Source organism: Aquarana catesbeiana, linkage group LG03, assembly GCF_042186555.1.
Source record: "Aquarana catesbeiana isolate 2022-GZ linkage group LG03, ASM4218655v1, whole genome shotgun sequence".
Taxonomy (NCBI): Eukaryota; Metazoa; Chordata; class Amphibia; order Anura; family Ranidae; genus Aquarana; species Aquarana catesbeiana.
The window spans coordinates 49488229-49509859 of record NC_133326.1 but is presented as its reverse complement, the minus strand read 5'-3'; the positions used below and the strand labels follow the sequence as shown (position 1 = coordinate 49509859).

General features: G+C 42.1%; 1 protein-coding gene across 5 annotated transcripts in view; it reads right to left on the bottom strand.

Annotated features, from left to right (window-relative positions):
• Positions 1-280: 280 nt before the first annotated feature.
• The window catches only part of TTLL13 (tubulin tyrosine ligase like 13), an 85474-nt gene continuing 64123 nt past the window's right edge, over positions 281-21631 (bottom strand). For all 5 annotated transcript variants that reach the window (XM_073618493.1, XM_073618492.1, XM_073618491.1 and 2 more), the window contains 3 exons: positions 16498-16840; positions 6646-6886; positions 281-2548 (listed from right to left, as the gene is read on the bottom strand). In XM_073618493.1, the coding sequence (XP_073474594.1) occupies positions 2536-2548; positions 6646-6886; positions 16498-16840 (597 nt within the window). In that variant the 3' untranslated portion in view covers positions 281-2535. The remainder of the gene's footprint in view (positions 2549-6645; positions 6887-16497; positions 16841-21631) is intronic.

The window sequence follows — 21631 nt, the reverse complement described above, 5'->3', positions numbered from 1 at the left end:
CATTCTGGGCACGCAATTCGGGAAACTCACAGAAAGAAGCCATGTGCAGCATGTGATTTTTATCTCTTGTCAACACATCCAGTATGAAAATACCTGCCTTGGAAACCACAATGGTATTTGTGTAATCTTCCCCTGCAAACCAAACACCCAGACTACAATGAGCTGCAGGAGAGAACCCGAGCACGTAGGACACATGGTGATCCTAGCAATGAACAAGTTTGGGCTTGTATATGTAAATCAATAACCGAATAATACAACATAAACATAAACCAGACTGTCATTGTGGCTGTACTATTAACTTTTGTTTATCAATTAAAAATACTTTATTTATTTAATTATATTCTTTGTAGATAAATGTCCTAATAAAGGATTCACAGTGTCTCAAAAATTGGCTATCACTTAAAAATACAAAGTAATAATACTTCTGTGAATTATCATGTGCAATTCCCTAAATTTGCTTTCAGAGTAGGGGTTTTATAGCACTTTAAAGTAGATTTATAAAAATTTGCTGAGCAACTGCCATGCGAAACAGCATGTACGTTTGTTCTGTGCGCGTGCCGGCAAAATCAAATGTTACTAGGATATTTTCTCTCTAATTTCGCGTACACATGAGCGGAATGTCCGACAGAAAAAGTCAGACGGAAGCTTTTCATCGTATATTCCGATCGTGTGTGTGTCTCATTGGATTTTTTTTTTTAGAAAATTCTGACGGACCTAGAAATGGAACATGTTCTAAATATTTCCGATGGAACCAATTCCTATCGGGAAAACCGCTCGTCTGTATGCTGTTCCGACGGACCAAAAACGACGCATGCTCTGAGGCAAGTACGAGACGGAAGCGATTGACTACTGGCTATTGAACTTCCTTTTTCTAGCCCCGTCGTACGTGTTGTACGTCACCGCGTTCTGGACGGTCGGACTTTGGTCTGACTTTGGTTTGACCGTGTGTAGGTAAGACTGCTTGAATGGAATTCCATCGGAGAAACCTTTGGAGTTTATTCCGATGGCAAAACTGGTCGTGTGTACAGGGCATAAGTCTGATGTTCTTCACTTATAAGAATAGCGTGAATCAGCAAAATACCACATTTTGTACACTTGATGGAGTCAATTATCATAGAAATAAATACCGTATTTATCGGCGTATAACACGCCCCGTTGTATAACACAGACCCCAAGTTTAGGAGGGAATTTTAAGGAAAAAAAAACTTTTAGGAGGGAAGTTTAAGGAAAAAAAACTTACATTTAAATGGCCATCAATGCAGCCTTATCGTGTCCATCTGCAGCCTTGCCCAAGTGTCATCTGCAGCCTTGCCCAATTGTCATCTGCAGTTATGCCCAAGTGTCATCTGCAGCATGATCGTTTAAATTACCGCCGCCGAGATAGACAGAGCCGGATGTCCTGTGTACTCGGCTCCTCTCGCATGCTCGCCCAGTCCCACCTGTTGGCCCGGCTCCTATGATGGACATAACACAGGTCCAATGGCGGGACTGGGCGTGACTACAAGCGGAGCCAAGTACACAGTACACTCGGCTTGGTCTATTTTGGCAGCGCTCGGTCCCTCCTTCCCCTCAGAGGCAGCAGGGATCAGCGTATAACACGCACCCGCGATTTTCCGCCGATTTTAAGGGGAAAAGCGCCCGTGTTATACGCCGATAAATATGGTACCTATTTACTATGATTGTTAGCTCCATCTAGTGTCCATAATGCAGTATTTTCCTGATTCTCACTATTATTTTTTTTTTATTATTATTATTATACAGGATTTATAGCGCCAACAGTTTGCGCAGCGCTTTACAATGTGAAATGGATGAAGAACATCCTACCTGGGGAGAAAATAGCCTAGTAACAGTTAATTTTGCTGGTGTTCACATGAATGTACATGCAGTTTTGCAGGGCAAATAGCTCTGCACATTGTTTATAGATACACCCGAAGTGAAAACATAGGAACCCCTGGGCCAGGGGCATACAAGGTTAGTGTTCAATTAGCAGACAAGCAGGGTGGCTGAGAAATTAAACTGCTGGATACTGCTCAGGGCAAAAAGGGGTTTCCCTAATTTAACCACCCCTAAGGCCGGCCATAGACAAAGCAAATTTCTTTCCTGCAATAGCTGCTAGCAATAATTGCTTGTAAAATCCGGCAGGCTGGTTGTACCAAAGTTGATCGATCAATCAACTTGAGTACATTCAGCCTGCCCATACAATGGTTTGAACCTCAGCCGGTTCCTTCTGAACCAGCCGAGATGCGAACCGTCTATAGTAGGCGTAAGTAGACAACATCTTCAAGTGATCCTTTGAGCGTTGGTGCAAGTGAATTGATTATTTACAGACTACTCAGCTGTGAGAACAATGTGTAGTGTGCTTAATGAAAAATCCTTCCCAGATCGAAGATGTCTGCACTGTAGACAAAATGTATTTTTCATTTTTTTTCTACATCCTTTATGTTATTATTTTATTGTCCAAAGTTCATATCCTTTTTATTCCAATAGAAAGCAAGAAGCAGACTTTGCATTGGTCTTCAATATTTTGGCACATCTTCATGTCCATCTCCTAAAACAGAGCAAATGTACAAGGTTGGCAAATATGTAGATTGACAGGTACTATGTATATGCTGAATGCATACAGACATACAGATTATGTGTGCTCTAAGAACATACACTATATTACCAAAAGTATTGGGACGCCAGCCTTTACACGCACATGAACTTTAATGGCATCCCAGTCTTCGTCCGTAGGGTTCAACATTGAGTTGGCCCACCCTTTGCAGCTATAACATCTTCAACACTTCTGGGAAGGATGTCCACAAGGTTTAGCAGTGTGTCTATGGGAATGTTTGACCATTCTTCCAGAAGTGCATTTGTGAGGTCAGGCACTGATGTTGGACGATAAGGCCTGGTTCACAGTCTCCGCTCTAATTCAACCCGAAGGTGTTCAATCAGGTGGAGGTCAGGACTCTGTGCAGGCCAGTCAAGTTCCTCCACCCCAAACTCGCTCATCCATGACTTTATGGACCTTGCTTTGTACACTGGTCCAAATCATTTGGTGGAGGAGAGATTATGGTATGGGGTTGTTTTTCAGGGGCTGGACTTGGCCCCTTAGTTCCAGTGAAGGGAATTCTTAAGGTGTCTGCATACCAAGACATTTTGGACAATTTCATGTTTGGGGATGGCCCCTTCCTGTTCCAACATGACTGCGCACCAGTGCACAAAGCAAGGTCCATAAAGACATGGATGAGCAAGTTTGGGGTGGAGGAACTTGACTGGTCTGCACAGAGTCCTGACCTCAACCCAATAGAACACCTTTGGGGTGAATTAGAGCGGAGACGGCGAGCCAGGCCTTCTCTTCCACATCAGTGCCTGACCTCACAAATGTGCTTCTGGAAGAATGGTCAAACATTCTCATAGACACACTCCTAAACCTTGTGGACAGCCTTCCCAGAAGATTTGAAGCTGTTATAGCTGCAAAGGGTGGACTAACTCAATACTGAACCCTACGGACTAAGATTGGGATGCCATTAAAGTTCATGTGCGTGTAAAGGCAAGCGTCACAATCATTTTGGTAATATAGTGTATTTATTTACCCCTAATAAATATAATACTATTTAAATTCTACTAATGATAAATAAAAATATCCTAAATATTAACAATAAAAAATAGTTGACATTAATAAATGTCTACATTGGCGGAATATTATGATATCAAACGAAAGCCGTAACCTTTCACACGAGGCGGATCAGTGATGATCCGCCCCGTAAACACCCGCTTGCTCAGCAGGGATCGCTCCGCCGATCCCCGCTGAGCAGGAAAATGACAGGTCCGTCGCTGCACACTGTGCAGCGACGGACCTGTCAGAGCGCCGCTCTCCCCTATGGGGGATTGGATGATGACGGATGTCGTAGTGTCCGTCATCACCCGATCCGATCCGAAAACGGATGGAAAAGTAGGGTTTTCCTCCGTTACACTTTTCGGATCGGAGCGGGTCGGATGTCAGCGGACATGTCACCGCTGACATCCGACGCTCCATAGGGATACATGTATGTCCGTTTTTCATCCGAAAACGGAAGGATGAAAAACGGACATACGGATCCCCCGTGTGAAAGAGCCCGTACAGAAGGAGTACAGAAGGGTTATGGTTTTTATTTGTGTGCGTCTACAACCCTTGTTGGGGAGGCTTCCCTTCATTTTTTGTCCCAGTGATCATTGAGAAAGGAAGTGAGGGGAATCACTTCAATGGGGACACACAGCAATAAAATGAAAAGGGGTTAGAACCTTTGATTTTTTTTTTTTTTGCTGTCTCTGTCCCAGCTGAGTTGCAGGGACAGAATGTGATAGAGAAATCTCACCCGGCAATCAGATAGTAATTAAAATCCTGCAGAGATTTTAAATGTTTCCCATTCTGTCAAAACTATACATTTTAGTCCCGGTTCACACTGGTGCGATGCGAGAACCGCATGCGATTTGAAAATGATTCACACCACGTTCCTGTTCAAATTGCATGCCATTTTGCAGCGGTTCGATTTGTGCTATTCATTCTGTATTGCTCAAATCACACCTCATATCGCATCCGCACCAAAATCGTAAAGGACCCTTTTTTTGCCACACCAGAATCAGACTGCATGGGTGTTCACGTCAACTGAAAAGTCAAAGGAGCCGGGTGGAAAATTGTTTGCTTACAGGTGACTATTGTCTGCTTATAGGTGACTGCACCCAATCAGATGCAGTCACTGTTCAGTATGCTGAGGAACACCAAATGTGGTGAGTTCACATAACTTACATATATGGTTATGCATATGTATACCTACTACAATAACTATATATTAAAATGTTTATATCTTATTCTAATTGCAATCTATTTCTCTAATTAGAGACACAGAAGCTCCTGAAGAAGCAACAATCTTGGTCGCGAAACATGTTGAGCATTTTTTAATTCTTCAAGGACTCTTGAACACCCTAACAGCAAATGCCATATCCTAGTGTGGGCTTTTCCGACGTACATCAAGTATAGCCCCACAGGAAGTATACTAGCAGCTTCTATTTCCTGGGTTGATCAATAGGTCCTTTTATCTGTACTTAATATTTAAATGTGTTTTATTAAATGTGCACTGTATATGTAGTCAATGTATGCAAACTTTTTAAATTTGAATACAATAGCTGTCAGAGGACGTTCTCCCCTCCATGCTGTTTTGGGTTGAATGTTGGAATTTGTGGTACCATAGAGATATTAAAGAGAACAAGTGGTACATGATGGCACTCCAGCTATGCACTGTCAGAATGACATAATCCTGTTGGGGCTTCTGGTTATATCACAACATGCTCTTTATAATGTGGACATATACTCACAATTATAATTTAATTAAAGTGACACTAAACAATATTCTTATTCTCCAAAAAATCCACACATCCACTACCTAATGACCATTTGTCTATTTTTTAAGCAGAACTTAAAGTAGAGGGCCACCCTAAAAAAAAAAAAAAATCACCAAAAATCCTAAAAAAAAAAACATTTGATAAAAAAAAAAAAACTTGCCTAAACCCTTGTTGCTAGGCAGTCTTCCTAATCTGCCTCTTCCTCTTCCGCGGTGTGTTCTGCTCCTCGGTGAGCAGTCCCGTTGTCTTCTGGGAACTGTGTGGGGCCCCAGAACACCACGGGGCCATTCACAGAACGGAGCGCCGCGCCGCTCGCGCGTGCGCAGTAGGAAACTGGCAGTGAAGCCGCAAGGCTCCACTGCCTGTTTCCCTCACTTAGGATGGCGGTGCCGGGACCCGAGAGCCGAGGGACGGGTCGGCCTCGGGCGGCCGACATCGCGGGCACCCAGGACAGGTAAGTCTACTTATTTAAAGTCAGCAGCTACAGTGTTAGTAGCTGCTGACTTTTACATTTTTTTTTTTAGGACGGAATCCCGCTTTAAGGCAAAACTTTTTTCTTCATTTTTAATAGAGTAAGGGAGAGTTATAACCCCTGTGTTTTTTTTTTTTTTTTGCCATCCATGTCCCGTTGAGGAGATTTCCATTTGCTTCCTGTCCTATAGCCAAAAGAGGAAGTGAGATGAAATCCCTCCAAAGTAATAGAATGCCTGGTTGTCATCAGAACTACTATTGAAAGATTTTTCCTCCATTCCTGTTTGGGATTTTTTCACTTTCACCCTTGCAAAGAGTAAAAACTTATCATGTGAATCTCCCCAACGAGGGCACAGACAGCAATATTAGTCTGACAGGTGTTCTAATTTCTCTTTACACTAACCAAAACGAAAAAAAAAAATGTTTTTTGCCGTTATGCCGCATACACACGGCCGAACTTCCCAACAGAAAAAGTCTGATGGGAGCTTTTGGTCTGACATTCCGACCGTGTGTATTCCCCATCAGACTTTTTCTGTCGGCATTTCTGACGGACTCAGATATAGATTATAGAATACATGTTCTGAATCTTTCCGTCGGAAATGCCGATGGAGTACAGACCGTTCGCAAGTCTGGCTGCGTGTACGCGGCATTAGTGATACTTTTAATTGCTTCTTGCTGTGATTTTCTGCATTCTTGTAACATCCTCTGTGAGCGCCTAAACCTCTCCTTTTCCCCCATACTTCCATTTGTTTAGAACAAGCAGTGCACTTTAGAGGCGGTGATGACAGTTTAGCATAAAAAGTTTGTTACCAATTGATGTTCAGGTTAAAGATCCCCGTTGGCTGTTGCCTTGACTGGTCTTGTCGCTGTTCAATTGGAGCGGAACATGATGAAATTGATAATGGGCGTTCACCAAACGAAGCCCCCTCAACAGCGGGCAGAGTGCAGCCAGGCGATTGTCCACCGATGCCTCTCCCCGTAGAAGTTAAGTTATTTAGTGAGCCAGAAATGGTTCCATTAAAGCGTGTTGGTTTTTTGTTGGGTGAACTTTCTGAAAAAAAAAAAGTGAACTTTTTAAAAAAAAATCTATTAAATATAAAAAAGTGCTAAAACCTTTTAAAGACCCCTCAAATTTACACGCATATTCTATTATACACACATACAGTATAGCTAAAGAATCAGAGAGTCTCATTGAATATTATATAAATGAATACGGTTATATACAGGATAGGATTTTATTCACATATAACATAACATTTAAGCGCTCTCCAAAAAAAACAGATCTTTCTTGTTTTCATGGATAGCCTATAAGAGGTCTTCAACACTACAGAACAAAACCAGCTGAAAGTGACCAACTACTAGATACAATGAGGGGAAAAAAGCATTTTGTACGTTTGCCCATTGACAAAGAAATGATCAGTCTATAATTTTAATGGTAGGTTTATTTTAACAGCGAGAGACAGAAAAACAAAAAAATATCCAGAAAAAAAGCATTTAAAAAAAATGTATAAATTGATTTGCATTTTAATGAGTGAAATAAGGATTTGATCCCCTATCAATCAGCAAGATTTCTGGCTCCCAGGTGTCTTCTATACAGGTAATGAGCTGAGATTAGGAGCACTATCTTAAAGGGTGTGCTCCTCATCTCAGCTTGTTACCTGTATAAAAGACACCTGTCCACAGAAGCAATCAATCAATGAGATTCAAATCTCTCCACCATGGCCAAGACCAAAGAGCTGTCCAAAGGATGTCAGGGACAAAATTGTAGACCTACACAAGGCTGGAATGGGCTACAAGACCATCGCCAAGCAGCTTGGTGAGAGGGTGACAACAGTTGGTGCGATTATTCGCAAATGGAAGAAACACAAAATAACTCACCTCGTGGAGTTTCAATGATCATGAGGACGGTGGGGAATCTGCCCAGAACTACACAGGAGAATCTTGTCAATGATCTCAAGGCAGCTAGGACCATAGTCACCAAGAAAACAATTGGTAACACACTACCCAGTGAAGGATTGAAATCCTGCAGCGCCCACAAGGTCCCCCTGCTCAACAAAGCACATGTACAGGTCCGTCTGAAGTTTGCTAATGAACATCTGAATGATTAACAGAACTGGGTGAAAGTGTTGTGGTCAGATGAGACCAAATTTGAGCTCGTTGGCATCAACTCAACTCACCGTGTTTGGAGGAGGAATGCTGCCTATGACCCCAAGAATACCATCCCACCGTCAAACATGGAGGTGGAAACATTATGCTTTAGGGTTGTTTTTCTGCTAAGGGGACAAGACAACTTCACTGCATCAAAGGGAAGATGGACAGGGGGGCCATGTACAGTCAAATCTTAGGTCAGAACCTCCTTCCCTAAGCCAGAACATTGAAAATGGGTCGTGGATGGGTATTCCAGCATAACAATGACCCTAAACACATGGCCAAGGCAACAGAGGAGTGGCTCAGGAAGATGCACATTAAGGTCCTGGAGTGGCCAGTCTCCAGACCTTAATCCCATAGAAAATTTGTGAAGGGAACTGAAGGTTTGAATTACCAAAAGTCAGCCTTGAAACCTTAATGACTTGGAGAGTCATGCTTACTATAAACACCTGATTAGCACCACTGTTGCAATAATATTGTCCTCATGATATTCCTGCATACCTGAATCTCTCTATGCAAGTATTCACCAAAGATGAATTCCAGCACAGTAAACCAAAGCAAGGGGATACCTGTAGTTTGAGCTCAAGCTCATAGGAAAGAAAACTTTAGCTGGCCATACACTGTTCAAATTTCAGACCGCTCCTGATGACCTGGATGAAATTTATTTAGTGGGTGGCCCCAACATCCTCTGGTTGAAAATTCACAGGAGCCAGGTAAATAATTGTCAGCCATAGAAAGAGCACAAAGAGCACACACCGCTCCAAGGCCAAAAATCTCTGAATGTACCTGAGTGCCAGCCACAATCAATGGGAATAGAAAACAAAGGTAGTGACACTCCAGTGTACAAATTATAGGCTTCTGTATTGATCCAATTAATTCATACAGGTAAAAAAATTAAAATACACAGCTCCAGGACAGCCAGTAAATGCATTTCAGACGTCCCATGTGAAACGCGTTTACTGGCTGTCCTGGAGCTGTGTGTTTTTGTCTCTTTATCTGTATGGATTAAATAAATAAAGAAGCCTGTAGTGCACTGGAGTGCCACTACCTTTGACTTCTATTCCAATTGTCAGCCATACAGTGAATGCATCCAATCAGATGCATCTGCTGTTTGAGTATTCTGACAACCCCTGGTGTTGGCTGTTAGAATAAAATAGCCCAGCAGGGAATTTGTCCATCCGCACCGTATAGCATGGATGGAGCAATCTCTTAGATTTTTTTTCCATTATGCCTGCTAATAGTGTATGGTCAGCTTTAGAAAAGGATTTTGTAAAGAATTGAAAGCAGATTATAGAAAATAGGGAAATATGTTCATTAAAGTGATCGTAAAGGATATATTTTTTTAATAACAAACATGTTATACTTACCTGTTCTGTGCAATGGTTTTGCACAGAGCAGCCCCAGTCCTCCTCTTCTCAGGTCCCCTGTCAGTCTGCCGAGTTCTCACCATAGCAAGCCGCTTGCTATGGAGGCACTTGTGCGTGCTTGCTCCTGAGCCAGCCCTGTGTGTCTATAACAAACACAGAGCGTGGCTCGGCCCCTGCTCCCTCCTCACTGGCTGTGACTTAGCCAATAAGCAGGGACAGAGCTGCTGCACCTGTGCACATTTCTGGATCGAGATCAGGCTAAGGTAAGTCTAAGGTGGGAGCTGGGGGAAGCTGCTTGCAGAAGGTTTTTCACTCTAATGCAGAGAATGCATTAAGGTAAAAAAAAAAAATAGGATTTTGAAACAGCTTACCTGTAAAATCCTTTTCTTTGAAGTACATCACTGGACACAGAGCCATAGTAGTTACTATGTGGGTTATAAGCCACCTTTATATGATGGACACTGGCACACCCTAAGACAAGAAGTCCACTCCCTATATAACCCCTCCCACTACTGGGAGTACCTCAGTTTTTGTAGCAAAGTAATACACGTGTATACCAGAAAGAAGGGGGGGACCTCTGTGTCCCGTGATGTACTTCACAGAAAAGGATTTTACAGGTAAGCTGTTTTAAAAATCCTATTTTCTTATTGTACATCACGGGACACAGAGAAATAGTAGTTACTATGTGGGATGTCCCATAGCAATGCCAACTGAAAAGAGGGAGACACAACAAAAGTAGGGCACCAAGAGACTAGAGGACTTATACTGCTGCCTGCAGTACACTGCGCCCAAACGCGATATCCTCATGACTTTTTACATCTACTTGATAGAATCTGGTAAAAGTATGGACTGAAGACCAAGTTGCGGCCTTGCAGATTTGTGCCATGGAGGCTTGGTGACGCACTGCCCAGGAAGTACTAACAGCCCTGGTGGCGTGTGCTTTAATATGAAAAGGTGGATTTTTCCTCTTTAAACCATAAGCTTGAACAATCACTTGACAAATCCATTTAGAAATAGTAGATTTCGATGCTGCCTGGCCTCTCTTAGGACCTTCTGGCAACACAAACAAAACATCTGTTTTACGAATCTGAGCAGTCGCCTTTAAGTAGACCTTGACCGCTCTCACCACATCAAGAGAATGTAGTGACCTTTCTTCCGCAGAATGAGGTTCTAGAAAAAATTAAGGCAGAACAATATCTTGGTTTAAATGAAAGCTTGACACTACCTTTGGTAGGAAATTAGGATGAGGGCGTAATACAACCTTATCCTTGTGAATCATCAAATATGGCTCTTTACAAAAAGAGCAGCCAACTCTGATACCCTTCTTGCAGTAGATATGGCAACCAGAAAAACTAATTTCCTTGTCAAAAGGACCAAGGGAAAATGTCGTATTGGCTCAAAAGGCTGTTTCTGTAACGCCGACGGGACTAAATTCAAATCCCAAGGGTTCGGGGGTGACCTAACTGGAGGATTAATCCGCGTTACCCCCTGAATAAAGCGACGAACCAGAGAGTGCGAAGCAAGTGGTCGTTGAAAAAATACAGATAAGGCCGACACCTGGCCTTTGATAGCACTCAAGGCCAGCTTCATTTTTCTAATCCCAGCTGTAGAAATTCTAGGATCCTACCTATGAGATATTTCCTGGGGTGCCAACCCCTGGATTCACACCAGGAGACATATGCCTTCCAGATTTTATAATATATGACTCTGGAGGCCAGATTCCTAGCATTAACCAAAGTAGAAACTACTGAACCTGACAGCCCATGCGCCTTCAGAATGTGGGTCTCAACAGCCAAACCGTTAAATTTAGCGGTTGTAAGGTAGGATGGAATACTGGACCTTGCAAGAGAAGGTCTGGCCGCGGTGGTAGGGTCCATGGGTCCCCTACCGCCATCTTTACGATCTCTGCATACCAAGATCTCCTGGGCCACAAGAATCACCTCCTTCCCTTCCTGCTTGATTCTGCGAAGAAGTCGCGGAAGCAACAGAACAGGAGGGAATGCATAAATCAGTGAAAACTGATCCCACGGGAAAACCAAGGCATCTGTTCCGCATGCCAGCGGATTCTTTGTCCTTGACACAAAGTTGTTGATCTTTTTGTTGAACCTGGACACAAACAGATCCACGTCCGGAATTCCCCATCTTTGACATATTGATAGAAAGATGTCGGGGTGAAGAGACCATTCTCCCGGGAACAACTGCTGGCGACTCAAGTAGTCCGCCTACCAATTCACTATTGCTGGAATGAAGACTGCCGATAGGCAAGGTATGTTGTTTTCTGCCCAAGTTAGGATATGATTCACCTCTCTCTGGGCCGCACAACTTCTCGTGCCCCCTTGGTGATTGATATAGGCCACTGCTGTGGCATTGTTGGATTGGACCCAGACAGGACAATTCCGTAATCTGAGCATCCAGGCCTTCAGGGCCAGGCGTGCTGCCCGAATCTCTAGAATATTGATGGACAAGGTCATTTATGATTTGGACCATCTTTCTTGGACAGACACTTTTTCTAGGACTGCTCCCCAGCCCAGAAGGCTGGCATCTGTTGTTACTACTTTCCAGGTAACTGGTAGAAAGGATTTTCTTTTTTGTGGATTCTTCGATATCAACCACCAACTCGGGCTTTGGGGATAAACGCATTGGGAGTCTAGAGCTTGGACCTTCTTGTTCCAAGTTGATAGGATACTGTTTTGCAGCAGTCTCGAATGAAACTGAGCATAAGGAACGGCCTCGAATGAAGCCACCATCTTTCCCAACAATCTCATGCAAAGTCGAATAGAAGGATTCTTCTTAGCTTTGACCACCTGAATCAGTTCCTTTATGGAACTGATCTTTGCCTGGGGCAAAAACACCCTCCTCTGAGCTGTGTCTATGATCAGACCCAAGTATTCCAATCTCCTTGATGGTTTTAAGGAAGATTTCTCTAGGTTGAGAATCCAACCTAGGTATTCCAGGTAGCTGACTGTAGACCAAACTCTGGTTTAAGTGGGCTACCGACTGATCTATCAAGAGTAGATGTAGATGTCTAAGTAAATTGTGAAAAAATACTTAAGCGCTGATGTGGATAAAATTATATAAATTATGTGAGAAAAAATATTAAAAGACACCTAAGTAATATAGCTGCAATTAAATGAGTGAACTGATGCACAAAAATAATCAAAAAATTAAATAATAATTGCGCTAATATTAACCTATTAATATTGCACAGTGTACCATCAATATGTGAATATTATGAAATGGTGAATCGTAGGAATAAAGTGAATAATGTATATAATATATATATACCCTTCTGTGAAAATAAACTAAACTAATTAACACATATGTACCATAATCCACTTTGTGCACACCAAAGTCTCTATCAATATATTTGCGGGACTAGATAATCAAGCCTTAATGAGTGTCAGAAAATTCCACTGCCGATTCCTATGAATAGATTTCCAGCTTTCAGCAGGCTTCCAAAACATGAAAGACAGTTCTTGTGTGCACTGGTGGTGGATGAGGAGTTCCCAGCGATACGCTTTATGCAGCTGATCATTTCACATGCGATCTTATCTACGTGGAAGTGTGAGTGAGGTTCACCCTAACTGCATAGGGATTACTTCGTTACATTACCTGCACAATGGTCTTGTTTCGCTGGGAAATCCTCATCCACTGCCAGTGCACACAAGAACTGTCTTTCATGTTTTGGAAGCCTGCTGAAAGCTGGAAATCTATCCATAGAAATCAGCAGTGGAATTTTCTGGATGAACCACTCATTAAGGCTTGATTATCTAGTCCCGCAAATATATTGATAGAGACTTTGGTGTGGATTATGATACATATGTGTTAATTAGTTTAGTTTAGTTTCACAGAAGGTTATTTATATACATTTTCACTTTATTCCTACGGTTCATCATTTCATAATATTCACATATTGATGGTACACTGTGCAATATTAATAGGTTAATATTAGCACAATTATTATTTATTGTTTAGGTGTCTAAGTAAGCTAGCATCGTTATACCCTGATCCCTTAATCTGGCTAAAAGGGGAGCCATGACTTTTGTAAACACTCGAGGTGCAGTAGCTAGACCAAAAGGCAGAGCTACAAACTGAAAATGAAGATTTTCTATCTCAAAGCGTAGATATTTCTGGTGAGCGGGAAAAATAGGTACATGGAAGTAAGCATCCTTGATGTCAATTGACGCTAGAAGTTCTCCACCTTGCAGAATTGAGACCATTGATCGGATTGACTCCATGCAAAAAGAGCGGATATTCAAAAACCGGTTTAGATCTTTGAGATCTAAACTAGGTCTGACATCCCTGTTTGGTTTTGGTACCATGAAAAGGTTTGAATAAAACCCTAACCCTCGCTCTTCCATGGGGACCACCAATATCACCTTTTGAGACAAGAGATGGTTCAAAGACAGCAAGAGAGACTTATTTTTTTCTGGATCTCTGGGAACATTTGATCTGAGAAAACGAGGAGACGGGAACTCTCAGAACTCTAGTTTGTATCCTAGAGATATTGAGGAAGCCACCCTCAATAGCCACATTTGTCTTGGCACTTTTCCTGCCAGACCCTTGAGAACTGCAGAAGTCTTTCCCCCACTCGAGCGAGCGGGGGCGCCCCTTCAGAAGGAGGTTTTAGTAACTTGTTTCGTGGGTTTCCTTCCCCAGGTCCTCTTTTGTCCCTGGGGTTTACCCTGAGGTTTACCTCTTGAACTTGACGTTGGAGGCTGTTGTGACTGCCTGGAGGCTGAGGCTGATGCTCCTGGCACTGGAGAAGAAGCTTGTTTAAAAGGAAAACGCTTAAACCTCTTCTTAACTGGTAACAGGGAACTTTTTCCATGAGAAATTCTTTGGATGTATTTATCCAGATCGTTCCTAAACATCTGTTCACCACGAAATGGAAAACTAGCCAAGAGCTTTTTGCATGGCACTTCGGCTGACCAATTTTTCAACCATAGAACTCTACGCACATGCACTAGCCTGAGCATAAGTCGTGAAGCCTGGAGAATAGAATCTCTCATAGCGTCTATTGTAAAACATAACGCACCTGGTATCCCGGACAAATCTTGGGCCTGCTGATCAGGAATAATCTTGAGCACTTGTTTAAACTGGTCTCTTATTAACTGACATACACCTATCGCTGTCAGCGCAGGCTGAACCACTGAACCTGCCAGAGAAATATTGTTTTTAAATAGGAATTCCAACTTCTTATCCATTGAATCCCTCAGCATATGAGCATTGTCTACCGGACAAGCCGGGTTTTTATTTACAGAGGATATAGCAGCGTCAGTTGCTGGAATCCCCCATTTCTTATTAAACTCTTCCTCCATAGGATAAAGTGTTGATAACGTTTTTGGAGGGAAAAAACTGTTTATCTGGGTGCTCCCACTCAGAATACATAAGTTTTTTTTTAGCAATGAATGGATAGGAAAAGCATGAATAGCTTGGGGAGACTTTAGCGAACCCAAACAAGACGTGGGCTCATCAACTGACTCCGCTACTGGCAGCAAAAATGTGGAGTGGACCAATTCAGTGAGAGATTGTACCAACAATCTTTCAGATTGTGAACCTGATCCTCCCGTATTAGAATCTTCAGAAGAGGAGTCATCAGCTTCTTCCTGGTCCCCTGAGAGAAATTCGTCATCTCTCGCCCCCTGTTCCTCAGTTTGAGGGTCCTGGGTAATGGAAGGGGACCTGTCGTTGCTTAGTCCCACTCTGGGATGAGATTAACGCATCAATCTTTTGTTCCAAGCCTAAAATGGTTGAGGAAAAAAACTTCTTCAGTAATATATACAGGGGCTGCAGTGTTAAGAGCAGCTGCAACACCCGACGGCCCTGATGGCTCATTCTGACCAGCCATTTCACTCTCAGGGGAGGATGCCATCTTTTTTTAGATGGTTCTAGGCTTTTTTGTGGCTGTAGAAGTATTTCTATAGCCCTTTGAGGTGTTTTTACCCCCCCCTCCGACCATAGTCTGATGCATAAAGCAGAGGTACTACCAGAAGGAACGCATCCACTGCTTGAGCAATAGGAAAATGCCTGTGTCACCAAACCTCTTTCATACCCCTCTTTGCTCTTGTGTCCCTCCGTCAGCTTGCAGCAGTAAAAATTGAGCTTTTAAAAAAACACATCCCGCGCAGGACGTTGGAGGATGGCAACGCAGCGCTAAGTCCCGCCCCCTCCGTCGCATTCAGCTCCCCTCCTCTTTTTTTTAAAAAAGAGTTTTCCTGCACAAGCGCGGGCCTCTGATCCTACAGGATTGTTCTGTGAGGGAGGAATGAGGAGGAGGGGGCCTGGAAGTCGCCGCCGAGTAGAGGCGGTGTGCTTATCGTTTTTTTTTGCTCTCTTTTAACGCTCACCTCGTGAAGAGGGGGAGAGTACAGCCCAGGTGGGGGGTGTCTGGTGAAGAGGAAAACCCCCCCAGACTTACCGGAGGTCTGCCTGCTAGCTGGAGAAAAAGAAGCCTGCTGCTCCAGACACAGCATGATCTATTGAGGAAGCATGAGAAGGTACGTGCTCTATACAGCTCCCAGTGGTGACACCATTTACTAAGCAAAGGAGACATTTCATAAGAAAATTCAAGAATTTCTTAGAAAACGCCACGTACCTTTCACGCCGCAGGGTTTTCTGTGGTAAAAACCAACAGACCTGTAGGACCTGTAATAGCACCCCGCCAGTAAAACTTTATGGCCTTAATACCAAAAGTACTGGATCCAGGGGTCCAGCTCTCTAAAAAGAGAAGCATTACAGGCAAAACCTTGTTTCTTCGGACACGAGGCCCAGGTACCATTCAATTTGGCCTAAAAGACACTTTAAATAGATCCAGCTGCATAGCTAGCCCCAGCAAGGATTGTTCCCGTGGAGCTCAGCACATCCTCACTCGTGACCAACACCTTAGACACTGGCGAAAAAACTGAGATACTCCCAGTAGTGGGAGGGGTTATATAGGGAGTGGACTTCTTGTCTTAGGGTGTGCCAGTGTCCATCACCTGAAGGTGGCCTATAACCCACATAGTAACTACTATGGCTCTGTGTCCCGTGATGTACGATAAGAAAACTTCTGCCTTTAGAACCACTTTTAGTGCTTTAAATTAATATATGTATTTATTAAGATGAATGACATGTATTTAGGCTTGGTCATTATTTAAATACTTACTTTGCTCTATCTTTGCTTTGGCACTTGTTAGTCTATTATGGCCTCCACTTTTCAATGGCTTGGCAAAAGAGTTAAGTTCATTAAGAGTCGCTGTTGCTCGTATTGTTTGAAATCCATTCCAGGTTAAAGTTTTTGGATGTGCATATCTCCTTGATGCATAATGTGTTGGAGGTGGTGCCCCTATACCAAGAAAACTTGGAAAATTTACTGGAGGCCCGAAATTAATATGGTTGGATGTGGCACTGGCTCGAGTTACAGTCTCTGTGATTGCACCTCCCAGGCAGGAAACTGGGACATAGGACATGTTTCCTTCTGTATCCTGACACATTATCAGGCCTTGAGTCTGCAAGAAACAAAAGTTTACAGATTGTATTAAAACTAATAGCAAGTATTGCATTTACTATGTGAAGGGTGAGAAAGAGAGTTAACAGGACTAAAACTTTAAAATAGCTGACAGAGGAATATCTTTATTTTAGGGAATTCTGTAGACATCAAACTGTGAAGTATTGAATAAAGGGCTATTCGTAAACAACTAGATATGCACAAAGTAGCTATCAAATCCATAAGTACTGCTCTGACTAGACTCTGTGAAAGTAACGGAGGACTATGAGTGCTGCACATGGATTCATAATACCAGTATTGAAATACCCGATTATTATGATATAATTGATAAACACTGAAAGGAGGTGTCAAACCTCAAAGCTGAAGTTAGAGCTATTACCAAAGATGGGTGGAACCCCTTTAAGGGACTAGGAAGTTTCGGTAATTTTTTTGGGGTTCAATTTTTCTCTTGGTTCCGACAGGCAGGAATGTTAATTTCAATGTGCCTGATTTTTATCCTTTATATATATATATATATATATATATATATATATATATATATATATATATATATATATATATACACACACATATATCCTTTATATATATATATATATATATATATATATATATATATATATATATATATATATATATATATATAGTTCAAGCTTATTCAATGTATCTGTAATTATAAAACGTCAGCATTAAATAGTTTAAATTATGTCTGAAATGCTATGTCTCATGTGATGAACTTTGTCCTTCCTCCCTCCCTCCTTTCTCTTTTAATTGTGCAATATTCTTTGTCCATATTTTGTATAAAGGTACAACCCTTACCATTAAAACTAAGCATTCATTGAAACGGCTATTTTGTCTTGTGCATTGAATGCTTCCAGAGCTCACTGATTTCTCACTGATTGTCCAGGTCTAAGCAGATTTAACCCTTACACTATGTCTAAGAACTAGTCCAGATGTTGAAACCACTGAACAAAACACTTGTCAAGTTGATTTAATTGTAGTAATAATAATAATAATATTAAAGCCTAATGAAAGCAGTGAGCTAATGGAAATAATTATACAATAATAGGGAGAAAAGGTTTGTCCATAGCAGATAATCGGTTTCATTGACATTTAGGTTTGGTTCACACTTCTGCAATGAGATTTTGATCCGACTTGCACTGCGTTTATGTGATGAAACTTGGATGCTACTTGGATGTGTGGTTTGCAAACTCCATGGGGCCAGAATTATGCTGAAATAGCAATGCTTTCATACACCTGTAAAAATTCATAGGATGTTCCCCGATGCTCGGACCTTTGTTGGAGGTGTGGAGAGGACTCTGGCTCTCTTCTTCACATCTTCTGGTCGTGCCGCCTACTTCAGTCTACAGACAGAGGTCCATCATATAACTCAAAAATTCACTGATCATGAACTACTGAAAGATCCTGCACTTTTCCTTCTGCACCACCGACGGTTTTAGAGTAAGATTTACAGACGTTCCATTGTACCCTTCTTGATTACAGCGATGAGGGGCTGTATTCCGCTGTTTTGGAAGCAGACGCAGGCACTGTCTTTAGCCGTCTGGTTGAAAAAAGTAGCTGAAATGAATGAGATGGAGGACTTCGTGGCCACGGAAAAGGGCCTCTGGGAAAAATTCCTTAAAAAGTGGTTCTACTGGCACAAATTTGTCTACTCTGAGGAGTACAAAACTCTGTTGAATTAAATTGGCATGTGCCCTGGGTGGTCTCACGGTCTTGTCAGATCGGCGGTATGACTGGATCCTTTTCCTCCCTATGGGTCTTGCTTTCTCTGTTTTTTCTTAAATATTTGTAGTATATCTACCATGTAAAATGCCACGCGGGGTACAGAGACTCCCTAGTATCTGGTATTCTGGGTCACTATTTTACATATTGATCTGTATCCTATGGATTTTTTGCTGTGCTGACCTTTCCATGTACATGTATCATTATAGTTATGCCTATGTTGAGATATCTGTTCTACCTGTGTGTTCTCTAAAATAAAGTATTGAAAAAAATATATATATAATAATTGTGATTCAAATTACAATAAATGCTAAGCCTGTGTTAACTGTATCCAAAGAAGTACTTTGCAAAGTCATGTCAAGTTTGTGACCATCAAATTGTGCAAATCGCCATCCCCAGCATGTGGAAACAGCAATCTCCCCCAACCATACCACAATGGTTTGTCAGAGTAAATGACATTCAAAAAATGGAAGACATGACTGCTGCACTCCAAGATAAAACTGAGAAACACAAAGCCAGATGGATGCACTGGGACCTATTCCGTTATTCTAGTGAATACGCACTCTACACTAGAATATTTACAATCTTCGTATTCCACAAACTCATAATCTCTACCCCAGCGGCCTTCCTCTGTGGCCGCCCCCCCACCCCCTTTTTTTTTCTTTTCTCCTAGCCACCCCTTTTTTCACCTCCCCTTTCCTCCTCTCCCAAATCCTACCATAGAAAAATACTCCAAAAATTATTTGGCAAGCTCCAGTTCTGACAGTTAGGCTAATATACAGTGCTGTGAAAAAAGTATTTGCCCCATTCCTGACTTTTTTATTTGTTTGCATATTTCTCACACTTCAATGATTCGGGTCATCAAACAAGCTCTAACATTACACAAAGATAACTGGAGTAAATACAAAATGCAGTTTTTAGGAAAGGGTTACAAAGTGATTTCTAAGGTTTTGGGACTCCAGCAAACCTCAGTGAGATCCATTATCCACAAATGGAGAAAACCTGGAACAATGGTGAACCTTCCCGGGAGTGTCCGGCCTACCAAACTTACTCCAAGAGAACGACGACGACTCATCCAGGAGGTCATAAAAGAACCCAGAACAATATCTAAAGAACTGCAGGCCTCACTTGCCTCAGGTCAGTGTTCATGATTCAATAATAAGAAAGACTGGGCAAAAATGGCACTTATTGGAAAGTTCCAAGGTGAAAGCCACTGCTGACCAAAAAGAACACAAAGGCTCCTCTCACATTTGCCAAAAAAAACAGCTTGATTATTCCCAAGACTTTGGGGCAAATGTTCTGTAGACTGATGAGACAAAAATTTGAACTTTTTGGAAAGCGTAAAACATCTGGCGTAAAACTAACATAGCATTTCATAAAAAGAACATCATACCAACAGTCAAACATGGTGGTGGTAGTGTGATGGTCTGGAGCTGCTTTGTAGCTTCAGGACCTGGACGACCTGCCAAAAAAACAATTCTGCAAAGAAGAGTGGGCCAAACTTCCTCCACAGGGATATGAAAGCCTCATTGCCAGTTATCGCAAACACTTTATTGCAGCTGTTGCCACCAAGGGTGGCACTACCAGTTATTAGGTTTAGGGGGCAATTAGTTTTTCACACATGGCCAGGCAGGTTTGGACAGCTTTTTTCCCTTAAAAAATGAAATCATTTAAAAACTGCATTTTGTATTTACTTGGGTTATCTTTGTGTAATATTAAAATTTTGTTTGACAATCTGAATCATTTAAGTGTGACAAATATGCAAAAGAATAGAAAAAAAATCAGGAAGGGGGCAAATACTTTTTCACAGCACTGTACATACCATAACATAGCGTGACGTACCCCACTGTTACCAATTTCTGATTTTGAAGAAAACATTTTTCGATCAGTGAATTATCACGCCTACTTTACGCCGTAATTATTACTGTTCTTTGTGGATACAAACCTTCTAAATAGAGAATTAAAAAAAAAGTGAAAATCACAAACATCCACCATATTTTTTATGGTTTCAAGCTGACCATAACTGATCAGATTTCCCTCAGTATGCGGCCTTCCCCTCTCTGCAGAAGTCAATTTCTTAATCATTTTCCGAAAATCAGCTGCTGCAACCAATGAGCTGCAGCCACCGATCAGTATATTCTGACAATGGCAGGAGCTGCTATCAGAATACAATGTCCCAGCAGGGGCAATGGAGGAATCTGTTATTTTATTTTTTGTTCAGCTCATTTGCTGAAGTAGAAAAAACTGATCATGTATGGCCAGCCTAAGGATTTTACATGAACTTACACTATATTACCAAAAGTATTGGGGCACCTGCCTTTACACGCAAATGAACTTTAATGGTATCCCAGTCTTAGTCCGTAGGGTTCACTTGCTTTGTGCACTGGTGTGCAGTCACGTTGGAACAGGAAGGGGCCATCCCCAAACTGTTCCCACAAAGTTGGGGCCATGAAATTTTCCAAAATGTCTTGGCATGCTGACGCCTTAAGAGTTCCCATCACTGGAACTAAGGGGCCAAGCCCAACCCCTGAAAAGCAACCACCACACCATAATCACCCCTCCACCAAATGATTTGGCCCAGTGCACAAAGCAAGGTCCATAAAGACATGGATGAGCGAGTTTGGGTTGGGGAAACTTGACTGGCCTGCACAGAGTCCTGACCTAAACCGATAGAACACCTTTGGGATGAACTAGAGCGAAGAATGCGAGCCAGGCTTTCTCATCTAACATTAGTGCCTGACCTCACAAATGCGCTTCTGGAAGAATGTTCAAACATTCTCATAGACACACTGCTAAACCTTGTGGACAGCCTTCCCAGAAGACTTGAAGCTGTTATAGCTGCAAAGGGTGGACTAACTCAAAATTAAACCCTACGAACTAAGACTGGAATGCCATTAAAGTTCATGGGCGTGTAATGGCAGGCGTCACAATTCTTTTGGTAATATGGTGTATGTCTACCAGAGCTCACCACACTATGAAAACCAAAGCCATCATTTGACTTTTTTTTATGTTAAATCACATTTGTATGGTCTTCACCAAACAGAAACCAGAA